We start from the raw sequence: 26,449 nt of genomic DNA, 5'->3' as shown, positions 1-26,449 counted from the left end.
TTTTAATGCTAATGATTGACTAGATCGTCACTACTGCTTGAGGATACTCTGAAACTTAGTTTTAGCTAGTAACAGGATACTGGTTGTCTTCTGTACAAGAGAGTATTCATTATAAGGCTCAGTAAAAGATAAAAGGTATACTACATGGGCTTTTAGCCTCCTCAGTCATCACCCATTACACAAAACGAAACATTAAGTTTCTTCAAGAAGAGTAAATTTTTGTTTTAGTCAGATGAAGCTGAAAAAAAATCGTCTCGTTTTCGTCCTCAAAAAATCATTGTTAACTATTAATATCGTCTAGTCTTATTTGACCCATTCTAGTTTCAAACATCTTCCTTGAGGCCAGGGATGTCCAAATCTGTGGCCAGCATTGCGTCCCACTTAAAGGTCAAGTGTGGCCCGTACTCATTCTTAATTCAAGTAGTAATTTTTAGAAAAATTGTCACAATATCTGGACAGCTGAAGAGACTATAGCCCTCCCAAAATTAAGTAATTTTTGAAAAATTATCGCTCTGGGAAAAAAAATTCATGAGAAAACAGAGAAGTTATAGTTTTTTAAGGACAAAAAAAAACCTCCCCTCTCCCCAAAAATGGATGGTTGCCCAATTGGCTTTTTTTGAAACAGTTTGGCCTTCAAAACTAGATTTGGTCTAAATTGGAAATACATTTATATTTAATTTTACAGGGTCGCTGATATAATTTGAGGAGGGTTTGAATAAAAGGTTGAAAGCTTTTCGTAATTAATTTTGTTTCATTTTTAATCTAATTATATTTTATTTTAAAAGTAATATTCTTATCTTTTAAAAAAAGTATATTATTTTGTTTCTTCAAAAGGTCATTTCAATACTTAACTAAATTCAAAGTCATAATTTATCCATATGAGAATCGAATAAGAGAGTGAAGTAAGAAAACACTATTGAAAAGTTCCTGGGATCCCGGCACCTGTATTGGGTTAATTGCCGCTCATAGTACAAATGTGTCAAATTGACCCCCTTGTATGTAGTAGAAAAAAGTTACTTTGTAAATTGAGTGTAGTATGACTTTCAGGTTCTATGCAATAATTTGTATCTATAGTTGATTTTAATTCTTATAGAAATATTACTTGTGCCCTGTCTACACAAAAGAAAGATGGAATCATTTTTTTCAAAATTGAGTGTGAATTACATTTAGTATTCTTCCACGAATTATCGTTTATTTCTATTAACTCTTTGGAGGCGCCACAAATTATAAAGAAGTAGCCAAAATTTCTCGGCGTTAATAGGCGTAGATTAACTTTTCTTTCATAATATAACGCGCTGAGCTTTGGTACAAAGCTTCTTTAAAAAAATATATTTATACGAGTACATGAATTTTTTTAAATATGAGACGCAGACCATTAACCTCCTCAAGTCTAATCCTCACCAAATTGAAAAAGGAACCTAAGAATACATAGAACCGAGAACCAAACATTATACAAATTACACTGATATTTTTTTTCTCAAAAAGAACCAAAACTACCCGGATCCGAAATCTATCAGAGTTTAGATACAAAATAAAACGTACTTATTGAGGTATCTATCTAGTATTATATTTCAAACACCCTTGCTATACTCCATAGCCTTTAACATTGGCTATGTTAGATCCTTTAAACCTAACATCCAATTGAGCAATTGGAGTGGAAATGAGTCGGCTTTTCAGTTTTCTCATTTTGTTTTTAAGAGCAATCTCATTTTCCAAGATATGACGAGGGACATTTGGATGGGCCTTAAAGTTAGGTCGATGCTTGTATTTTCCTTTCTTGGATGCAAATTTATTAGAACCTTTCTTCTTCCACATTTCTTTGGGAGGTGGTGGTTTGATACTTTTATTTGTACTGCTCGATGGATCTTCATGTGCATTTGAGGATGAATCATCTTTCTTCAATTTGACTTCTTCTTCTTTAACAACCGAATCACTCTTATCCTTTTTAGATTTCTTTTTTTTGGGGGCTTCAGGTAAAGATTGTGTATCCGTCTTTGGGACTTTGTTGTTTTCATTATCTTCACGAGCTTTTTCTTCTGAATTTTGAGAATCACTGGGAGGCTCATTGTCCTCAAAATCGACATCTTCGTTCTTACTTTTCTTTTTGACTGGTGTTCCACTGGATTTATTGTCTTTTTTCCTTTTCCCTTTCTTCTTAGAACTGGAGTCAACAATCCCTTCTACCTCCTTTTCCATTTCTGATGGTATCTTTTCTTTAAACCTTTCCCCGTTTTTATAAGAATTGGAGTGTGCGATTCCTTCTACCTCCATCTCTGTTGATTTTTCTTCAACGACATTTTCGGATTCAGAATTTTGTTTTTTATCCTTCTTCCGTTTCTTTTTACTCTTTTTAACAGGAGGTACATTTTCCTCGGAAGAATCTTTTTTTGAAGCTCCTCCACAACCAGAATTAATTAATGTATCATCCACATCGGGATCTATTTTATTTTTCTTCTTAACTAATGATGATGTGATCGTCACTTCGTTGTTATCAGCAATACCCATTTCGGGATTCAATATATCACTAGGTTCCTTTGCACTCTCGGTGGATTTGATATTACATGGTTTAGCATCCTTCTCTGACGATTTTTTGACCCGTTCAATTAATTCAGATGATGACGGTTCTATTGAATTATCATTTTCTCTAGATACCCCTTTTCGTTTGTTTAATTCCGCCATCTTTTTTGCAAAATAGTCGTTGATACTTCCTCCCTTTATTACAAGTAGTCCATTATCACATTTTTCTACTTTGGCCTCCTCATTATTTTTTAACTGAGCCTCTTTATCTTCCTCTACTTTTTGTTTTTTCTTCTTTGCCACGACCTCTGAACCGAGAATGGAATTTAGATCCGAAGACGAATAGCTTGAGGTATCTTTGCTTCTTGTAAACTTATGATAACTACAAACAAATAAATAAGTATTAGAACTGGACTATAATTTTGTCATAATAACACTGAAGGATGATTAAAAGGAATATCTGGGTGTAGGAGAAGTCAAATATATTTATTTGAAATCATCAATACATAAGATAAAGTGGAGACTCTTTTTCTCTCTCCTAGATCCTTTAGAATAAGATCTACAATAGTAAATACTATTTAAGTATGCTAAATGATATTGCAATTTTCATATCACATAGTGCCTCAAGTAACTCAAATTAAAAAAAAAAAAAAAAAATTTTACCCAAGAAAATACATGAAAACTAGAAGAGCAACGCGTCTTCCGAAAGAAATGAGCAATTAACAGGAAAGAAGAAAACATATCTACCTAAAAGCAATTGTAAACTGTTGAAATTGATGTATTAAATTATTTCATTAATTAAAATACCTAGTCTATAATTAGCACGAGATTTTGGTAGATATTTTTTAAATATTTCTATTCAGTTGTTGAACTGGATTTCAGCTGTTTAGCGCACTACACAAATAGGGTACCAATTCCTCCGGATTTTCTCTTCTAGCTATAATAATTACTTATTTGTTGCTACCTATAGAGCATTTTCATGTGACGTTAACATGGTTGACATTTTGAGGGGCGAAATAACCAAGTTTTATAACAATATAAATCTTTTTTAATAATATCAGGGGTGAACTATTGGATCTCAAAATGGGACCAAGAAATTAAAAGCCTTTACTGTCTAATAACATTTTATCCATTCAATGCCTAATTTTATTATGTATTTGACCCTAATATCCATTAAAAATATGTCTTTCCATCGTTATACAGCCTTATTTCCATATTGTAGACAATAAATTAACTATTAAAATGGAAATAATGAGATATTTTCTCTAATTAACCTACTTTTCTCGGCCCTAATCGATAAAAAAATGAACAAATCTAGACATTTGTGTAGATATTACTATAATCAAATTGAAACATCAGTATTTATCATTATAATCAAGTAATATTCAATGAAGTTGTTCAGACTTTTTTTCCCCTTAAAGATATTGGATTAAGCTTAATAAAGCTTTATTGGAAATTTCTCCATTTTATCTCATACTAATAAAAACTTTGAGCCCCTAAAATGTCATCTCCTTCAATTATGATGCATTTTATTACGTCAGTTGAAGTCCTCTATAATATCTTAATTATTGTTGTGAGTCCTTATTTATTCGCTCTAGTCCATTCATATAATACTAGAAACGTATAAGCGAAGGCTCAAGCACGCCCGCTACAAATCGGGTAAAAGAACTGAGAAATTACCGCAATGACATAACATAAGTTCATATGTAAAAAAACAACAACACTCATTTATTAGATTCAAATAGTTGAACATGTACATATACCTAAAAAAGAGGCATGTGATAGGCTTGATATTGAAATTGAATAATTTCATAAAAACTATGATTTATGGTTTTCACAGCCGTTATTTTTTTAAATGTAGAAAAATAACTTAAATCTTACAAATGGGCTTTTGAGCTTACGTTATGTCATTGTAGTAATTTCTCAGTTCTTCTACACCATTTGTAGTGGGCGCACTTGAGCCTTCGGTTACAAGTTTTCTAGTATTATATAATCCATTCCAGTCTTAAGACTGTCGGTACTAGAACTGATTAAAAAAAGAAGAAATAAAGTTGATTGCTGTCATCTAGGACCGAACTTTATAAGTTTTTAGGACTTATATGCAGGACTCAATTGTACCGGACCAAGGGTTAACTGGATATAACTGCATTAAGGACTGACGCAACACTATATAAACTTATCTATGGACTACGAAGATAAGTTTTCCTACTAATGGGTTGCATGGAAATTTATTTATTATTTTGTTACGTATGAATAAATAAAGTGACCGTGAATTAAAGGAGCAAATCATGGATTCCTCAACTACTTCAATTATTAGAGCTAGACGATGTTTTTAAAAGTGAAAGGTCTATCACTGAATTTTTAAAAAAATCATCTTTTTTGCTGCTATATGATCATTGTAAATTCAATAGAAGCGAGAGAGTCATCCCCCTCCCGTAATATACAGTAACGTCAGAATTACATACTGAATGCGTTTCTTTGTATTTTTGGATTTATATTCCAAGGATTGGGTATCATCATTCTTTTTTCCATCTTCTTTATTAGGGACTTCAGTTTCCTCTAGTTCATTGGAATGATGTTCACTCAGACCCGCAAGAACGGATGTAAAATCATCTTGATGAGCTATCCATTCATCCTTATCTCCCTTAAACCCTAATCCTTGATTCTCATCGATGGATTTGAGGGATATTATTTCCGTGATTCCCTGTTTTTTAGCTCCAAGTCCCTTGCCTTTCTCCCAGCCGAGCTTTTCCAGCATCTTTTGACCAAACTTACTTTCATCTAACAAGAAGGGGGAAAAAATAGATGGAACAAATATTAGATACAAGAATTGATTTCAAAGTAGAATATCTATTGTAATTAATTAATTGAGTAGACTAGTGTATCTAAATAATTCGACGAGGAAAGGAGGATCCAGTGCGTTGTTGTAGTGGAGTTTGTCTCAGATAAGTTGGATAGATGTAATTATCTTTTATATCAAATATCTTCATTAATCAAGTCATTTCCTTCTTATCTATTACTCTATTAATGAAATTATATTTTAAAATTAAAGTATCTTAAAATACGGAAGGAGAGTGATTATATATTTGAGGTATATAAGTCCAAAAAATTAAATGATTAAACCCTCAACGCATACAAAACTCGCATAATATATTAATCAACCAACGCTCATTAAATTCTTCTAATTTGATAAGGTAATTATTTTCCTTATTAAATTAAGACTTCTTAATAAACAAGAATCAAAATCCAGTAGATTCCGATAATTAGAACGACATCGGGGACAAAATTGCAATAACTTAATGTTATTAAATGAATAACAATGTGCATCATGCTTAAAAAATTATATTATTTCCCTTTCAAAATAAGATCCCGATGTGGCACGATTGAGTAGAATCTAATAGATTAATTATCATCCTTAAGAAAAGAAGCAAAAAGCTGGAACAAACCTTATTATAATAAAAAAAACAACGCATCGAACACTTTTAAAACATAATTAAAAACTTAATTTCATCACCATTTATGTAGTAAAACATATCACAAACCTAACACAGTAGAACTCAGTTAAGGCGTCAAGGATATTCGTTTAGGGCAGAGATTTAGGAAAGTTCGGAATTAGTTATATAATAGAGTATATAAATAATTCGATACGGTGTATTTTTTCAGTCCCTTGAGATCCAGTTTAAGCGGGTTCTACTGTATTTAAAAAAAAAAAAAAAGTGACTAAATGAAGTACTTGATCTGGTTTAAAAAGTGTAATTTGAAACACATGTGTCTGTCTCTCCTATGAAGACCCATCATACTCATTAAACTATTCCAAACTTGGGAATGAATGGTATACATAAGTAGTGTTGTGTCAGCCCTTATTTATACGGTGCATTCCAGTCTTAGGATAGATTCTATCAGTCCTGGGGACCAATCATCCGGACTGTCAGTACAAGAACTGATTTAAAAAAAAAAGAAACAAAGTTGAGTGACGTCATCAAGTACCGAACGTTATAAATTTTTAGGACTGATATGCAGGACGGGACTCCGGTCCTAAAAAAGGCTCAACACAACACTAGGCATAAGTTGAAATCAATTGTAATTTGTGGTAGTACTGCTTAAGTATAAAACTGACCTGTGATGGCAAAAAAAAATTTGGCTAACATTTAAAAAAAATATAATCGTATATTACATTTTTAACTTAAATGATTGAAAACAAGAGAGAAAAATGTTTCGTTGCTGGTTCATTGTAACTTATGAAAATTTTGTGATCATTAATTTTGTCGTGCTAGCAGCTATGAAAATCCTCGGAGTCAAATTCGAATTTTTTCGTTAATATTTTACAAAAAATCGAATTTATTAGTTGTTAAAAAGCTTCCATTTAAAAAAAAATATATACCGATCAGTTTTATTTCACCACACACATTTTTGTGCTTCATTTCAATAACCTTTTAAGGTGCAACAATCACGTATATGTGACGATAAAATTTTTATATAATTAATTAATTTTGAAGAGGGTCAAAGAAGCTAATAAAGTGAAGTATCAAAGAAGAAGATCTAAGGATGAATTTAAGTAGAGAACTTGACATGACCATCAAAAAAATATTAATTATATAAATCTTTACTAAATAATACATATCCCATGAGGTATGAATGAATATAAAAGAACGCCCATAATTGCACTCAAAGTATAGGTAAAAAATAACAAAATCAAACAAACTAAAATCTTAGTAATAGTTTGTGTGTTATGACGTAGAAGTGGAGTACAAGTAACAATTAAAAAAAGAGGAGCGATTTATCGATCATAACACACAACTATCAACTTGTCCGTAGTCTCAAGACCTACCTAACAGACTGATGCGATGTAAGGCCAAAGGTTAAGGATTATTATTACTACTAACTGAGTCGGAAAGCCCTCAGTTACTACGTATTTTTAAACAAATAAATCAATAGAAAAATCCTTTATCAAAAGTCATTGTTATGTGCAATGTACCTTGAGTCGAATTATCTTTTATTTTTTAAATGTGCCACATCGCATCAATGTAAGAATAGCCTTGTCTCGTGTAAAAATGGGTTGTCAAGTTAGGTTCCATATAGGACAATAAAATATTTTGATTACATTAATATATGTGGACCGTCAACATAAAAGCAAGCTAGAATGATTTTTGTTCAAATTGAGTCTGGATATTGTACTTAAGTATTCTTTTTATGAACAAATTATTCTGATTAATCCTTTGGAAGCGTCGCAAATAGTACTATTAGTAGCACAAATTACTCGTCACAATGAAATAATTAGAATTTGATAGATTTCACGTATATACTTGAAAGTTACAATGACGTTTGGGCTCAAATGAGCCTTCTCATAAATCAAATGAAGGTTCTAAACCAGTGTTTTCCAACCTTGTGCTCCACAAGATATTGCATAAATAAAACGTTAGGTTGAACATATTTGATATACCTCCGCAAATATGAAAAGGTTAAAGAATCACGGTTCTTATACTATAAGTACATTATTGGGTAGTATCTCGACTCATTCAAGAAATTTGACCACAAAGCCTATAATAGTTGACCAAAATATGTCAGAAATATAAAGGCGCTTACTTGGGACATTTCTCCTTGATTTGCGTTATAGATTGTTTTTGAGTATACTGAGACCACATATACATATATATATATATATAGATAATCATTAATAATTATTGTCACAAATTGAATATTTGGTTTATTTACTTTTCTTTTCGGGACAATTATTTGCCTTTTCATCAAAAATTATGCCGATAAGAGAATATTTGAGAAGGGTCGGATTTGAGAGTAGAATTATTATAGTAGCATATTTGTTGTATAAGTAGAGATCCTTTTTGCTCAAATGGAAGGACGCAAAAATTACTCTTACAAAGTGGACGATATGCTCCATTTGTTTATCCAAATCAAAATATGGAATCGATTTTAAAAAAAAGTCTCAATTCCGAACCTTTACGAAGAACAGTCAAATCTGTTTTAAGCGTATCACCGAACTAAGCGACCATGACTAGTTTTCAAATTTAAAAGTGTCATAAAATGGGAAACCTGCACTAAGCAGTCGCCTTTTCAGTTTTCCCTTCCTTGACCGCTTATAACAGGTTTGACTGTAGTTTATTATTCAACGTTATCAACCGTAAAAACGTTATAACAATAACTAAGAAGTGAGTTAGTTTTTCTTTTTCTTCGAACGTTTCTAAATCTGTGCGTAACTAGGAGACTGTGCATGCGTATAGCTAATAAATAATATATTATTGATTGCTAATTAAGAGTGATCTATAATTACCTCAGCCACCTTCTCCTATGATATTAATCTATAATTGGATATCTTTCATATTATATAGATAAAAAAGAAGAAGTTACAGGTTGTGGCAGCAATGATAAATATTTATATAAATTCAAAAAATATTATTATGATTACTAAAGAACTGCACAGTCTGTAGATATGCCTAGACTTAAAAAGAGAGGGGATAGAACAAATTTTGGTATTAAATATCAGTTGTATATAAATATGTTGCTAATCACATTTTTGAATACTTAATGATTATTATTTCATATATAAATAATTAACTACAAAAGAAAAAGTGTATGAACTGCAAATCAATCCGTCATTATAAGATATATAAACTCCTAATAAGACATAGTAAGTGATTGGCAACAATATAAGAGAAATAGATATAAAAAAATAATTAAATCAAATTAAAATCCCTCAAAAGGTAGAGAAAGAAAAAAAAAATAGTAAAGAATAATAATGATTAAGCATTTTAACAAAGAAGAAAAAAACATATTTTATTATTAATATATGGATGTAAATTTAGAATAATTGAAATATATATATATGTTGCAAAGGGGTATATTGAGAGAGAATTTGAAGAATATGTTCATGACACCATAACACATTATTCTAATTTACTCATACATCTGTTTTTTTTTTTCGTTTATAAAACAAACATATACAGCAAGGATTGGGAGGATTTACAAACTCTGCAAACAATATTAATAATGATGTAAAAAAAAAATAATAAGAAAAAAGCCGGCAACTTACAAAAAGTGTATATATATATACCATCATTTACGAATTATACATAACATTTAACCATAATTATAATTATTATAACAAAAAGGGGTGTAGACAAAAAGCTCATCATCATCATTTTAGCAAGCTTTACTTCTTATTTGTTTCTTTTTTTTCTTCTTTTTTTACAGAAATAATTATCTATACATATACATATTAAAAAAAAGTTTTATAATATATGTATATATATACATATAATATATTAATTATACATGGATAGGATAATAAGCTATGTTGTAGATTAATGCAAGAAAACACACATAATGTATATAAATATTTAAGATGTTAAAGTGAAGATAGGTATAAGAGGGAAAATGATATCTGATCTCCAATTAATCAATCATCCAGAGACTATCAAAATCCATCTCACCAATGAACTAGAATAACTAATATATAATATAATTAATTGAAAGGAATTGTATGGGATTCAAGTCTCAAAATATTGTACCACTCTATTAGAAGATGACAAACTCCGAGTCTTCCAAACATTCTCTCCCGTAACCTATCCGATGTTTGTATAATAATAATAATAATAATGAACCACTTATTCACACACTCTTCCCTGTAACCTAATTATAACTCACACATACACTCATTAGCAGTACATTCCTAGGCAGCAACTGCTTCAGTTTCTTTTTTATCTTTCTTGCCAATATCTGAGGATTCTTCATCTTCTCTCCGTCTCTTCCTATTTGCTCGTCCCCGAGTATATTTAGGTGGTGGTAGTGGATCAATTCCTAGAACCTTATGTATCTGCCTGAATGCTATCAATCGCAGGGCATGTTGAGCACTTGCTGTGATATCCTCTCTTTGTTGAGGAGATAGATCTTTTGCTGCATCTTGAGGTTCTTTTTCACAAGGATCTAAAAATCCTGGAGAGTCAGGAAGAAGTAAACCATTTGCAACTGCTTCAAAAATGCGTCTAAATGCATCTCCAGGGGAAAGAGGAACCCCAGCGGATGCCAATACTTTTTCTACCATTAACTCAAGGGGGAATAAATTAAGTGGACTCCACGTTGGAACCCTTTGGCATAGATCCCTTAAAACTCGGATGATCATAACACAAGATTGTCGGCCTGCAGCCCTTGCTTGAAACCATTTTGCATGTCGAAGTGCTGCAAGAGCCTCTAGACACTTCTCTGGATTCAATACATTATCTGGATGAGGCGAAGAGTCATCTCTCATTGCAGGGGATGTAAGAGTTATGTGAACAGATGCTTCAATTTCTTTGATTTGAGTCAGTATAACAAAACCGGCCTCATTCGGCTCTGACTTAATTGTATATGACTCATTGGGGGATATTTCTTCGGCGTAGTTAGGGAAATAGTTTATTATTTTATCAAGCAACTCCGTGGTTGGCTTTTCCCCACAAAGTACAACTAGTCGAACTTGAGTATCCCCTTTAAGAACGAGGCCTTTAGCCAAAATTCCAACTTTCATGACACCTTTCAGGATTCTAGTTCCACTGGAAGCTCCTTCAGTATTTCCTTCCACTGAGGGATGCTTCTTGGCCTCCTCTTCCTTAGCCATAAAATCACTTATCATTTTTAAAACTTTTTCAGTGGTTGTTACAACACGTTGAATGGCATTCAATTCATCTTCTCCAGGATATATTTCTCCATGTTTGGCAATTACATGACGATCATCGTTAGAATCAGGTCTGCGTAACATAGGGGGGAAACCAAAAGGTGGAGGTGGTCCAAACCTTTGTTGTTGAGACTTGTGACTGTAATTTCCCTCTTGCGAAGAATTGTTTGATCCTGCAGTAGAGGGAGCCGGGCTAGAGTTGGATGATCTACCACGATACCATTCATAATAATCCATTTGTTCTTCCTCAAAACGTCGTTGTTCCTCCCAATACAATCTCTCAGCCTCCTCCATTAACTTAAACTCTTCTTCTCTACGTCTCCAAAATTCTTCTCTAGCCTGAGTAGTTCTTTTAGCTCGCTCCTCTGCTAACTTCTTTTGACGAATACTAGGCTTGACATCAACTACCAAATCCGGGTTTACTTTTTTCTTGTACTGCAGTCGATGTCTCCTTCCTTTCATATGCATTTCTTTAGCGTTGGGATCGTTGAACCGACAATCGCAGAGCTTGCAATTAAAGGAAATCACTTTTCCATCATCATTTCTTATTTCTTCAATATAGTCATGACCTACAGGTTGAACATCCTTCTCCTCGGGTAAACGAGGTATAGTAACCTCTTCAGTATTGATCGTTACATTCTTTGAGCCATTGGTAGAGGATACCATATTCGACACATTCATATCTAACTGTTTGCTCTCTATCTTTGCTTGATTGGATCCAACAAATGTGATCTTGGGAACACTGGGTTGCTTAAAACTAATTTTATTAGTTGGGGGTAGCGCAGAAGATGGAGTTTGACGAGGACCAATCAGTGATGTTGAAGTGTCACCTTTGGTGACAACAACAGGGTCTACAGATGGAATAGGCTTCCCTAATTTTGTGTGTAATTTGACTACTTTTTGATGCTTTGCTCCACGAATATGGGCGGCATATGCATCCGATCCCGTACAAGTCACATCGCAGAGCTCACATCTGAGCGCATTTCCTCCACGACTACCCCCACCATTATTTTTACCTAGATTGTTAGAAGAGGAGCTGCCCGCAGCTGCAGCAGCCTCCTTCTTTTTGTGTTTTTGCCCTTCCAAATGTTCCTTATAGGTTTGTGGTCCGGCACAACTGATTTTACACACTTCACAATAATGTAATTGTTGTGGTTTAGGAGGAAGACGAGGTTTAAAGGGCCTTCCTGTAATTGTTGGAGCACCACGAGCAAGTTGAGAGGCAGTCACTGTCTTCCTTTGTTGCTGAGGAGGCCAATTCGGCGGTACTTTGGCCACTGCGGCGATATTTAAAGTAGCAGGAGTAGATGCAGGTTGTACATAGATATTGGGCTTGGCAGCCGCCACAATGGAGGGTGGATAACTGTATGCAGCAGCTGGAGTGCTCGTGGTTGGGGTATTGGAGGTGTAGGATGCATATCGGGGAACTGGAGTATTGGGGCGGCTATAAACGGGTCTGGCCTGATAATGTGGATCCGGTGTGTAGGTTGTAGGAGTATAGTAGGGATACTGGTAAGTGGCTGCAGCGCCCGCCGCAGCTGCTGGGTAAAGTGTTGTCCCATACGTTGTCGGGGGGCACCTGCAGCAGCAGCTGCGGCGGCTGCAGGTGCCTGTCCTGGGGCTGTTGGATAGGCGGAGTAAGCCACGACTTGTTGCTGCTGTTGAGGTTGAGCAGGTTGAGGGGCGCCAGTAGGAGGCTGAGGGGCTCCTGCGCCACCTCCTGGTGCACCTCCGGGAGCACGATAACCATAATTGGCTGCAGCCGCTGCTACGACTCCAGGGTACGTGGCAGGGTTATACCCTCCATACCCGAAAAAGTTATTGGCCGCCGCCATTCAGCGTCGAGTTGGGAACAGTGGACCACGACTTGATTAGACGTTCAATCTCTCTCGGATCCTCTCCTTTCCTGGCTGTAACTCCTATTTATTTTCTCTCTAATTAGTAATTACCTTGAGTCCACAGATGGCCACGGGGATTTAAAGACCACTTTGCTTTGCGTTTCTTGTCACTTAGCATAGACATCAGAGTTGAGCAGAGTTGAACCTCGAGGATTTCTTCTACGATATGATGAGCTAGCTAGCTAGCTATATTCTTTCTTCTTCTCTTCCCTTCTTCCACAGCTCAGCGTAGTCCACCGTCTAGCTAGATAGAAAAGGAAAGGAAAGAAAGGAAGAAAAAAAACAGAGAGACAGAAGCACGAAGAAACACGCAACTCATCTATCTTAGGACCAAGCTTCAGCTGCTCATCAGAAAATAAAGAGAAAGACAAAAGGGAGGAGCTACTATCAGGTGCTAACTCTCACCATTCTTGTATTTGTTTAATTAAATAACCATTGATCACGGAGCCGGCCAGAGCTAAAGCTTAAAAAAAAAAGTAGCTTGAGGAATGGTCATAAATCCATATTAGATCTATCATTTTTCCCAATGTAGATGTCGTTTTTTATAATACCACAGATGACGTCACACTATCATTTTCCCTTATACCGTCTGCAACATTTTCTTCCCTTTGTATAATTTTCCTTTTTAGCTGTTCATTCAGTTATTCAAGGGGTAAATCCAAAGAGGCTGCGCAGTTAGTAATGACTTATAGCAGTAATATCAACGAATACTACAGTCTACCAAAAATAACTATTCTTCTATGCTAATGTTCAATACTTAATTAATTAGATGTGGAGAAAAAAAAAGTAAACTACCATGTACATATATTGATCACGTGTTCTTCGTTTTGCTACTATGTTTTAAATCTAGCTTTGGCTCTAGAGCTGACACAAAACATTGAAAAAAAATCTAGCTGTTTTTTGAGAATACATATGATAATTTACAAAATTCTATGAAATATGAATGAAATTAAATCTGACGCGCCTCAGCCAATGACACCAAATAATATACATTAATTTTTTTATAACACAGGACTCACAAACTTGTATTCCTTAACTGCTAAATAATATAACATTTAATAAGAATACCTAAAGTATAGCTAGAGAGAGAACCAATTGATTGACCTTATAAATTATCATAATAATTCTGACACTATTATGTTCACTTGTTATATAATAACGAGTCATTATTTGAACTGTAAACGTTATTCTGCTCATAGACAGTAAACAGAGGAAATGAGACTCAAAAAGATTATAATGGATTATTCCATCAGTAATTAGTATATTTAAAATATATATTCATGACTTTTGTTTTTGTAAGGTATGATTTACCAGGGAACGACTGTTATTACCTGTAATTCTAATTATGCGAATGATATAATTTTTATATTACTATTATTTTGCCTAACAGAAATAAAACAAATCAGTGATCAGGCAAAAAGAAAGAGAAAAAAAAAAAAAAATTAAAACGAGTATCCCTACTACGACTATTATTAACATAACATATTCATCAACAATAAAACAAAACAAATGACGTTGAGCTAGAGATAAGGCCGCCATTCGTGCTCCAACTCTACTCCTCATGATGACTTAAATCATTGAAACAAAAAGAAATACATGAAAGAATGCATTACTGGTGACGGCGAATTATATAGGTGGAGGATGATTGAAGGGTAAATACTCCAAGTTAATGGAAACCCTCGTGTTCATCAAGTTTGATTGGCTGCTACAAGATTTAAAAAACAGAAAGATTGGTGGTTGGGTGTGCTAGGAACAAAGTTTCAACCGCTTTTATTCCTTTTCTCTCTCTCTCTCTCTCTCTCTCCCTCCATTCTCCCTTTTTTCATTCTTCTTCTTTTCTTTCTTTTTTTCATAATTTTTTTTTGGGAGCCGCGCGAAATTCTAACGATTAAAAAAAGGAAGTAAGTTTTTGATACGAATTAAGGGAGAAACTTGTAAATTATAATCTGAATCTGGGGAATGACATCCACGAGAGGAGGGAGAATGGAGGCCACAACTACAAGTAAGGAAATTCCCATGATCATTGTGGATAGTTCCTCCAAGAAACAGTATCAAAAGGGACGATTTTTGGGGAAGGTGAGTGAGGAATGAAGGAATGAAATGTCTTGTTTGACTCTTTGATTCCCAGGGAGGATTTGCCAAATGTTACGAATTAACGGACATGGCTTCAGGAGAAGTGGTTGCAGGGAAGATCGTGCCGAAATCTCTTCTTACAAAACAGCATCAACGGGAGAAGATGTCTCAGGAAATCCGACTCCAAAAGACTTTTAATCATACTTACATCGTCAAGCTTTACAGTTATTTCGAGGATTCCAATTTCGTCTACATTATTCTTGAACTCTGTCGCAGAAGATCCCTTATGGAACTACACAAACGGCGTAAGGCCATCACGGAGCCTGAAACACGCTATTTCATGAATCAAATTTTACAAGGATGTCTTTATCTACATGAAAATAAAGTGATTCACAGGGATCTCAAGTTGGGAAACATTTTCCTCAACGACGACATGGAGGTGCGTCTTCTTACTAATACTAACACTCCTTCCTATTCTAATTCTAATTCACTAATCCCTCTACTAAATCTTTTTCCTTAACTTAATATTGTAAAGCTGTCCTATGGGAATGGGAGCTCGTAAGTAGTCACTTCAACATATTCTTCTTTTTACTTCAAGTTTCTCATTTTTTATATTCACTTTTTACGAGACTAAAGCCAAAAGAATCATCCATTATTTCTATCTTTTCAATGCACTGCGTATTTTTTCGTCTCCTGGCAAAATGTAATGCTCTCTTTTTATTCTCATTAGGTTAAAATTGGTGACTTTGGTCTTGCCACAAAAGTAGATTATTTTGGTGAAAGGAAGAGGACTCTATGCGGAACTCCAAATTATATTGCTCCAGAAGTTTTAGCTAAAAAAGGACATAGTTATGAGGTGGATGTTTGGTCCTTGGGTTGCATTATGTACACACTTTTAGTTGGTAAACCTCCTTTTGAGACTCAAACTTTGAAGGATACTTACGCACGTATTAAAAAGAATGAATATCACGTACCTTCTCGGGTTGGTCCTCTAGCAAAAAATCTCATTACTAAACTCTTGCAGGTAGGTACAACATTGTTTTTCATATCTTTTGATGAAATAATTCTATTATTCTTCTCCTTGATTTAGTCTGATCCTTCTAAACGCCCAGCCGTAGCTGAAATTTTAAAAGATGAATTTATGACAATGGCATATATGCCTCATCGTTTACCCCCTTCGTGTTTGACTATGGCTCCGCGATTTGACGCAAATCCAAATTTGAGTATTGTAGCTCGTCGCGGACCTCTCACGGAGCTCAACACAGAGCCCTCGGCTCTTATCCCGACAGCTGGAAAAAAGGATGTAAACGGCCGCGGTAATGCCAGCGATTGCTATCTTGGAGAATTACATAAGCAACTTGCTTCTGTTATTGCTTCTCAGCCTGCTTCTAAAACCCCTTGTCTAGAAGACGAAGCAGAAGATCCAAAGGTTAGCCCTATGGTTCTAGTTTCTAAATGGGTTGATTATTCCGATAAATACGGGTTTGGTTATTCACTCAGTGATGACTCTATCGGAGTTGTTTTTAATGATCTTACTAAGCTTCTATTACTTTCAAATGGAAGGTGAGATTTACTTTCATTCATACTTTTGCTCTCTTTAAAAAAATAAAAATTAATGAAAATATCCATTCTTTTAGCAACATTCACTACATAGACTATGGAGGAGTGGAACACTATTATACAATTCAAGAATTTCCATCCGCGGTAGAAAAGAAGGTCAAGCTTCTTAACTACTTCCGTGCTTATATGAAAGAACATTTATTAAAGGCTGGTGCTGATATCGAAGTTCGTGAAGGAGATGAACTTTCTCGAATTCCTTTTATGAAGACTTGGTTTAGAACATCTAGGGCTGTTGTAATGCATCTGACGAATGGAACCGTTCAGGTATGCATCCTTTCTTTTTCTCTGACATTATGAAAATTATTATTTTTATTTGAATACAATAATAACAATTCACTTTTTATTTTCAGATCAATTTTTTTAAAGACCATACAAAGATTATTCTTTGTCCTATGGTGGCAGCTGTGACTTATATTGATGAACAACGTCGTACTCGTACTTTTAGATTTGATTTGATAGAAAGATACGGATGTAGCCAAGAACTAGCCTCCAGACTGACCTACGCCTATGATAAAATAGAAGCATTGATAAACAATCCTAAAGGTTCTGGAAGTTCTAACAACAAGGGAAAACTACCGTTAGTGGTCAAGTGAAGCCAAACTTACATATCCTGTGCTAAAAGAAAATAGATTATCACTCAAGTTTTCACATTTATAATATATCCTCCAAGATTTATAACTCATAAATATATTATATAGTGACAATGTTCATTCTGAAATATCTTTTCGCTAGGTACAAGTCTTAAGATTAATAATTCTTCTGCTATGCATGGCTTTAGAAAAATAACTTATTTGTTATAGGTTTTGAAAATCGAACCGTAAAAAAAAAAATGTTTTAATTTTATTTTTTTAATTAACAGTATATAAATAAATCGTGTGTGGCAGATATAAATAAATACAAATAAATATAGATTTAATACTTAACAAAACATACAAGTTCAAGCTCAAACCACCCGAAAATAATACACAAAAATATTGTCTTGAATTGGAGGAGGTGGATGGGTCATTACTCTTTGATGAGATGATGAAATAGTGGAATACATTCATTGCCTGATTTAGAAGTTTCTCTATTTATTATGCTGATGAGTTGCAAAGCTTATATCATCTTCATGTTACATTTCGTCTTGTGTTTATTGTCAAGTCGGATGATAAAACATTGGGGGCTTGGGGTTTATGCGAATGAATGTGAAGGAGTTTTCTCCGGTTTTGTAAATGTAACAAATTGTGTTAAACAACAGACTCCGATCGATACATGATTAATATTTACACGTCATTTAGACTAACTCGATGCTTACTTTATTAGAATAATTTGGCACTCGAGATTCATAAAATAATAATTTGATGTGAATTCGTTCGCTACTGATGTCCATGATTGACTATGACTAATCCTTGAGTCTATTGTATGTACAAATCTGAATGAATTTTATAACGAAGGATGTGAAATACCATTGATAAGAGCAAAATGTTACTCCCTTCCTGATTCATTATTAAGGAATCCTTAATTTCCGAATCCTAAACTCCTGAATTTTTTTATTGATATCATTAATACTTTGAATATGCTGAGCCTCCATGCCCATGGGTGTGACATTATACAAATCCTTCATTCTCTCTGTCTGTTTATTTCTAACGACGTCGATGAAAACATTTTCTTTCATTCCATAATACTGACATTCTGGTGTCATTTCATAGCCGATTATATTTTCTTTCCAGAGTTTAAATTTGGGATCATTAATATCATGGCTTTCCTGGACGGTCTTAAGAACACACTTATCCTTCAATTCGGTATTTTTCTGTTTTAAAACTTTTACTTCAGTTTTCAGGTCTTTATTGCCCATAATTTTTGGGATGTAGTAATTATGAAACTTTTCCATAAAGTGATCGTATAACATATAATCCCCGAGCAACCAACTTTTTAACGAATGCCGCACTTCTTCCTTGGTTATATTTGTAAATAACTTTTTTTTGGCTTTCGAGTTTCTGGAATTAAGTTTTAGGTAGGCAATGTCATCAAAGTTCCAACAAAGAAGTTCTTTCAATAATACAAGGCTTTCGTCAAAGTATTCAGCAATCATAACAAAATGAAAATCTCTATTCAACTCTTCAATTTTCTTTTGGATTGCATTTTGATTATTTAAAGAATATATAGGAAGTCCCAAGTCTCTCAGCATTTGATTTTCCCCTATTTGAGGGATTCCACTTTTTTGAATCAATTTGGTTTTTTTCGTATTATTCAACTTAACAAAGTCATCGAGATGAGCTGAAAATTTATTTAAAAAAAATATAATGAATTATTATATACCTAATTAACTTATTAATTATTTAGATTTAGTTAACACTTTTTATGCACTTAAATGATCTTACTTTTTAAGATAGCTTCAAACTCAAAATAATCCCATTCAGATAAAAATAGTTCAACTGGGTCCCTCAGAATAGTTATATAAATTGTATCAGGCTTCATAATCTCCGAAATTGTTTCTTGATTCCAAACAGTGTGAATTGCAAATATATCGTATGATATATTTGCCATTGCCCAAGGTGTTAATGCAATATAATCCTTACGAAATGGAAAACCATGTCCCAATAAATTGCCTATTTGTGGTAAAACAAAATTTAAATCCCTGTTCATTCCATAGCGAAGTAGTATCCCCTGAACTGTGGAGCTTGCTGCCTGTTCATTGAGTAAAATTATTCATGGAATAGTCCATTTTATGTACTTTGAAAATTAATATATTATTTAAATGTTTTAAAGAACAGTGATAGTATTCAGATATAGTCATTAATAAAGAATGTCAGAATGATAAATATGATATCTAGTTCCACGAATAATTTCCTTGTGATTCTTTGAGAAGGCGATGCTTGTTCTTGGTTTACAACTTCTTTCATAGTCAAAAGTGGATAAATTATACTTTTTGTATAGATCAATATTGTAGTAAAACACTATTGTTATACTAATGACACCCAAAACAAATAAAAAAGACTGACACTGTGATATTTTCATGATGAACTAATTCACTATAAGGAAATAATAACTTTATGTGTACAATACTCAATGTATTTTCAAGATTTTTCAAGGACTAAATAGTATATGTACTGTACACGCTCTCTTATCGTTGAGTGCCTTTATATTTTCATGCATACTGCCAAGTAATGTGGTTTGGAGAGGAGTAAAGGTACCTAATGGAAAAATAAAAAAATGAAGAAGACCAGTTGAATAATGTAATTTTTGAAAGTGTAATTCAATGTATAAAATTAATTTTGTTAAAAAGGTCAAATTTCATAACTCTCCTGTCCTCTAAGATAGTCTATAATTATACTATGATGTTATATTGTAATTTTATGCATTGATAGACACAGATTAAATATAGATACAAATCATCCCTCCAAGTATTATTATGTAGATATGCAGTATGCTACACCAGGGGCATAGGGGCATCTGCAGGATTATATTTTGGGGAGGGCTTTTTTGAAAAAAATTTGAAAAGTCCATAGCTTTTCTCGGAAAATTAAATCATTTGGAAAAAAATTTAAAAATTAAACTTCCAATATTTGAAATTTTTTGGAAAGAAATTCAAATATTAAATCTTTTGCTCTACTACATAACTTGCCCGAATGATTGCGGACGCCCGGTACAGCTATTTTGTGAGACGAGAGGAAACTTCTTCATGAATCATGGGTGATTAGTACTTTTAAGCTGTACATCTGTACAATAAAAGCAAACAAAATTCCTTTGAAAATACCTACGTTGTATATTGAATTCAAATTTTAACATGGTAACAAGAAACCTGCGCATTATCCTTTATCTAGAGCGATTTTACTCCTAATAAATGATTAGATAAATCATAATCAGATAAATTTTTTATAGCATGACATCATATGTTTTTTAAAAGTACAATGACATAAAGTTTAAACAGATAAATAGGATTAATTTTGATACCGCCGTCATGATAACATTTGTTCATACTTTTGAGATTTTTTTGAAAAAATGTACAATGGCAAAAAATAGTCTATAATATATCAGAAAAAAAATGGGTCCATAAATTGAGACCAAAAAAAAATTAGTCGAGTCCAAATCAAAAAAAGGTCTGAGACCGAAAAAATCGGTCAAAAAAAATCGGTCAAAAAAAATTATTAAAGAACAAACTGAAAAAAAAATAATTTGGTGCTGGACCGAATCTCAGGACTACATAGTTTGTCATGAAATTTTAGAGTGTTGAAGGATGTATTAAGATTTTGTGGAGTTACAAAGGATACATTACATTCTTTAGCTGGATATTGGAAAGACGAGGTAAAATAAAGTACTATTAGGATTATAAAGTATATGACAGGTTTGTACCCGTTCATCTTTTGCTCGTTTATAAAAAAAAACAAAAAAACTGAACGACGATCATATGATCAATTTTCGAAATACCAATGTTTATAGAAATACAAGGGTATACCATAACGCGTATAAGACTGATGTTTGACTTCTATAACGCTTTTAAAAATAGATGTCATGGAACTATGAGTGTTTTCTCAAAATCTGTTTGTTTTTTTGCCCGGGAGGCTGTACGATACATTAAATTGAAAACTGAAAGAATGAATGCACTATTTGTCACTCAATCTCTAAGCCTAGTATATGTTCATGATTATATATAACCTTTTAATTTAGGTAAAGGAGAAATTTCCTAATCATTCAATCAGCATTGGTGAGATTTGCCCTGGTCTAGTCAAAACGGATTTTTTGGGGGCTATGCTTGGAAAAGATGATATAAAGACAAAACATATTAATGATTTTTTTGTAATTGCCCCATTCATACTTCCAGAAGAAATAGCTGACGCTTTTGAGCACATGATACCACACCAAAGAATATTCAAATTGAGGATATTGTCATCAGAAATACGAAACAAGTTCTGTAATTTAGTTATGAAATAAAACAATCTTTTTTTGTTCCAAAAATTCATCATTTTGTTAGTGGTGGACAGTGCACTCGATACATTCTGTTACTCTCGAGATTATATGTAAATTGATTTATACTTCCAAAAGAAATAGCTGACACTTTTGAGCACATAATAAGCGCACTGAATAATTTTCAAATTGAGGATATTGTCATCAGGAATACGAAACAAGTTCTGTAATTTAATTATAACATAAAACATTTTTTTTTGTTCCAAACAATCCATCATTCTATTAGTGGTGTACACTGCACATTATTCTCTTGATATTATGTTAGCTTTTCGGCTTATAGTAAAGAGACTATTAGGAAAAGGCGTCATGCATATCAATCAAGATTGTTCTTCTTATCTCTAATTCTGATTCGTCTAAAATTTTGTATATTTTTATCTCTTTTGCAGTACATTTTTATCACGTGTTTTGACTAAGATTCTTCTAATGTAATTTAATAGAAGTCAACGTTTCGGACAGGGTTATGTATTTTTCTTTAGATTTAACTAGAAACATAGAATATTAATTAAGACCATGCTTCATAGTATCTGAATCATAATTATACTCTAAAAAATTATAAAAGTTATTTTAAAACAAAAATCCTAATCATCTACGAATGATATTATTATTCCATATTTTTTGATCGAGGTTGGATGAATCCTGAACATAATTCATGTACATAGTTTTTGTTTACTTTATATTTCAACCAGCTTGTCTTCTCTTTCCTTATTAGTGTCTTTAGGTCCTGGGACTGATTTCCTAATCAGTCTCCCCTCAGTCTTTTTTTAAATTGCTCTGATCTTTTTTAGCATTCAACGGTCCTAAGGGGCGATACATCGGTCTTTCAGTCCTACAGTCCAAGTTATCTTTTTATTTTCTGGCTATCATTCATTATTTTTTTAGTCCTTATCAAGGTGACTATATATAAAGGTGAGGCTACAAGGATTTTCTATGGCATTCTGGTTGGCGTTAGCTGACTCAGCGGACATAGTGACGTCATTTTTGAGGCAGTTCAGATAATTTCATTGAAGTGAAGTGCACTAATTTGGATCTGTTTGGAAAAAATGTCATCATCTCGAGGTTCAAGCGTGTTTGTGCCATGACTTGTTGTCCCAATCCACGGGATGCCCAGTATTTTGCATTTCCTCAGAAAAATTTGATGCCCCAGCGTCTTTGGATCTCAGTCTGCAGGAGAAAAGATCCAATTAATATTAATAATGCTAAGATTTGTGATAGGCATTTTACATCCAATGATTTTGAGTGGAATCTCCAGGCTGAGCTTCTTGACTTAAAGGCCAGGAAGAAATTAAAAAGTGATGCAATCCCCTCACTCCATATTCCCTTTTCTTCTCCCAGTTCAGATGAACCCAAACCCTCCAGAGATATTTATAAGGATACTCGCAAAAGGAAAGAGCCTTTGAAACAAGTATTGGAAGCAAGTAAGCTCCAGGAAACCAGTATGGACTCAGAAACAGAGACTGATAATGAAGGGCTCATGGAAATTTGTAGCGGGATCACTGAGTCCCAACAAGAGCCTTTGACCAAGACACGAAGATCTCAGATTCACGTTTACAAATTTGAAAAAGGGAGTCTAATTTGAGGAAGCAAATTGGCCTTTGTATATAGATCAGAGTATTATGTGTATCAACAGTGACGTCATTAAATTTTCCTTCTTCTCTTGATAATAAAAAAAACACAGGCGTAGAATTTCTTTGCTGCCTCACCTTTATATATTATATAGTCACCTTGGTTCTTACATTCTTCAATCCTAACTATGAGTGAAGAAAAAAAAAAGATAGATATGACTGTAAGACTGAAAGACCAATGTATCAGTCTTTAGGACCATTGAATGGTAAAACAAAAAGACTGATAAGTCGATCGCCTCCTACTTTTAAGTTCAGGTATCTTGTGTCTTTGAAAGAGGTTATGAATTATTATGTTACTTCAGCTACTCAAATGACCTAGTTAGTAGTAGCTGCGTAAATTCAGCAGTTGTAGTTTCCATAAAAGACCGATAAGGACCTATTCTAGGAATGAAAATTTTATTAGGACCGGACTGAAAGAACTGCTACGTTGTCTTTCATCAAGATTGGGCTCCGCTCATACTGCGAAAATTACTCAGACCTTCTTAACTAAAAACGTCGCTTTCTGTGACAATGTATCCACCATATAGTCCAGATGTCAATCCCCTCGACTTTTCTCTCTAGTTGCACATCGAGAGGAGGGCCTGTAGTATCCATTATCCAAATATTGAAGCCATAAAGGACTCTGTCGACGAGGAGTAGGCTGTCATAGACCCGAACTTAATTCGCAATACTTTTTGCAACTCTTTTCCCAAGATGCTTGTCGCCATCTGTGAGGTCTATGGATTATGTATCAGAAAAAGATTAATAAAGATTTTTGTTAAATCTATAATTTAAGAATGATTTACCGAGTTACTTGGGCTGGAATTTTTTATTTCCAGTCACGGAACCTCGATATATAAGCCTTTAAAAATTAGTCCGCGTATTTATGCAACTACCGATATATATAAAAATATGGGAGGGGGGTTTGGTTTTGAAATTTTTTTCTTTCAAGATCAAGATCTGGGTTGAACCCAAAAAGAACAATATCAACCATCCACATGTCCCCAAATGGAAATCCTCCCTCTCAGAAATAGAATTTTTTTTTTTATGACATTATCCATTTTTTATTTAATACTAATTCTCTACAAAGTTTGACTCGAAAGTGTAATCTAGCAAGACTTTTAAATTATCTATCCTTACCTGATGTAGTTATACTAACTTATACTAGACGTTGCATTGAAAATGATTTTTTTATTCCTGAATGTTATGTATCCTTCTCATCACTTAAGGGATTTAATTTGCATTCAAAGAGAGGTGTTTCCTGACTCATAAAGTCGAGCTTGAATCCGAAAGTTTAATTCTGATATCGAGACGGAAATCTCATAAAAGCTCAAGTCGAATATTCTGGTGCTCTTTTTCATATAATTGGTGTATACGGCTCCAACAACGATGGCCCAGTCTTCTTCGAAGAGAGACTGATGTCAATCATTTCAAGAATCATGGTTGGAGATTTTGACATAAAGCTCAAAGTGTGTCGATATATTTTCAACCAAGTTCGGTGAATGACCATCCACGTGCTACTAGAGCACTGAAGGCAATAATGCCCCCTTTGGTTTCCAATCATGAACGACTTTATTCATTACTTCTATACAAAAGTTTAGCATTCTAGGAAAAGATCTTCGTGCTTTGATTTGTTCTTGATTAAGTGGTTTCTAAAGGAATCAATTTTTTCTTTCAAAGTCATTGAGCCAAGGTTATCAGATCGTAGAGGCATTAGCCTACAAATATTTCCAAAACTAAAAGAAATTACAAATAAACGACAATGAAAACTCAACTTCACATTGTTAAATGACCCCGAGACAAATGACGAAGTTATTTATATTATCCAGAGGACATATAGGTCCATTGATGCACACATGAACATATTTACTCTAGTTCAAAGCATGCTCTTAAAAATTGCAAGCCTATTAAAAAGAAAGAAAGCTATGAAACTGGAAAAACCCGGCAAGATATTGCTAGACTCGAAAAAATTACGAAGAGTGAATTAAGGCCGATAGAAAAAAGATATATGGCAAAACAGCTTTTTAGCGAAACATACCTTTTTTATAAATAGAACCAAATTCAAATTGGAATCTATTGTTGATTTAACTCATTCACCGCACCTGAAAAATCGCTTTCAATTCTGAGAATTAGATTGACTCTTTAGAGGAGGATCTTACGGAAAAATAAATCTAAGATGCAATAAATACAAATGCAAAGGTTAAAATATCAGACGGACTATCTGGTTTTACCTTTGAATTTTATAAATAGTATGCTCATTTTTTATCACGCATTTTAATCCCATTTTATGAAACAGTTCTATCTGTTGGTAACGTTCCGAATTTCGCCTCGATAAGACGCATTATTCTCATTCCTAAGCAAGATAAATACCTCAGATTTCTAAAAAAATGTATGCCCTTTGACTGGCTACACAAAATATTTTCCTACATTTGAGGAAACCGGTGGAGCCAAGTTTTTAAGCAGATGTTACACCCGGCTCAATATGAAAAACAAATGAATGGATAGTACACCTTTTACGTTGCAGACCTTTTTAGAATCTTCTGACGATATTTCTTTGATGACTGTTGATTATTCTGAAGCATTTGATACAATATCTCACAAATTCATAACTGAAACGTTATTAAAAAAAAGGTTCTGGGGATTTTATTGTCAGGATGGCTGGAGCTCTTGTAGCCAAATTACAAACCATAGTTCAGTATTGAAACAAATAAGATATGTTTGATAATAGAAGAGGTGTACAACAAGGGGACTCTTCCTCTGCTCTGTTTTTTATCTTGTGCATTTACCCTCTATTATAGAAAATTAACATGGATGGGGACATAATCTTTTTTCTACCCTTTCATCCTACCCAAAGTGTCTTTGTTATTCAGATGACTTAACCACGATTTTTTTTTCCACTACAAACAATAAAATCTGTTAAGAGAACTTTACGCCTGCTAGATGCTTGTCCATATTTTCTGGACTAAAAATAAACACTGAGAAAACTAAAATACTCATCCAATATCATGGAATCATTGAAAAAACATGGCCAACCTTTAACACGATATAAACCATGAAGTTAATTGGGGTCTTGTATTGCAACCGAGTACGTTGAAAAAAAAAAATAAATAGAAGAAATCACCAGAAAGATTGGG

General features: G+C 33.7%; 4 protein-coding genes across 4 annotated transcripts; 1 reads left to right on the top strand and 3 right to left on the bottom strand.

The window, feature by feature from the left end:
* Positions 1-1,545: 1,545 nt before the first annotated feature.
* Positions 1,546-13,869, bottom strand: LOC121116148 (uncharacterized). Its single transcript, XM_071888012.1, has 3 exons — positions 13,129-13,869; positions 4,983-5,298; positions 1,546-2,899 (listed from the first exon to the last, which is right to left on the bottom strand). The coding sequence occupies exons 1-3, from the start codon at positions 13,199-13,201 to the stop codon at positions 1,585-1,587; spliced, it is 1,704 nt and encodes a 567-aa protein (XP_071744113.1). The 5' UTR covers positions 13,202-13,869; the 3' UTR covers positions 1,546-1,584.
* LOC121116630 (Zinc-finger protein 72D) lies at positions 6,468-12,973 on the bottom strand (the record flags this gene model as incomplete). The annotated part of the gene is made up of 2 exons (XM_040710893.2): positions 6,468-9,978; positions 10,041-12,973. A coding segment is annotated over one exon (2,772 nt), but the record flags the coding sequence as incomplete, so codon positions are not given.
* Positions 13,870-14,396: 527 nt separating the features above from the next.
* On the top strand, positions 14,397-17,675 carry polo (Serine/threonine-protein kinase polo). The gene is made up of 6 exons (XM_040710378.2): positions 14,397-15,153; positions 15,206-15,589; positions 15,881-16,174; positions 16,241-16,713; positions 16,788-17,034; positions 17,121-17,675. Exons 1-6 carry the CDS (start codon positions 15,037-15,039, stop codon positions 17,361-17,363), a joined length of 1,758 nt encoding a protein of 585 aa, XP_040566312.1. The 5' UTR covers positions 14,397-15,036; the 3' UTR covers positions 17,364-17,675.
* On the bottom strand, positions 17,561-19,943 carry LOC121116146 (galactosylceramide sulfotransferase). Its single transcript, XM_071888011.1, has 2 exons — positions 19,131-19,943; positions 17,561-19,026 (listed from the first exon to the last, which is right to left on the bottom strand). The coding sequence occupies exons 1-2, from the start codon at positions 19,393-19,395 to the stop codon at positions 18,257-18,259; spliced, it is 1,035 nt and encodes a 344-aa protein (XP_071744112.1). The 5' UTR covers positions 19,396-19,943; the 3' UTR covers positions 17,561-18,256.
* Positions 19,944-26,449: the final 6,506 nt, after the last annotated feature.

Source organism: Lepeophtheirus salmonis, chromosome 4 (assembly GCF_016086655.4).
Source record: "Lepeophtheirus salmonis chromosome 4, UVic_Lsal_1.4, whole genome shotgun sequence".
Taxonomy (NCBI): domain Eukaryota; kingdom Metazoa; phylum Arthropoda; class Copepoda; order Siphonostomatoida; family Caligidae; genus Lepeophtheirus; species Lepeophtheirus salmonis.
The sequence above is the reverse complement of the archived record's forward strand: the minus strand, read 5'-3'. Positions and strand labels throughout refer to the sequence as shown.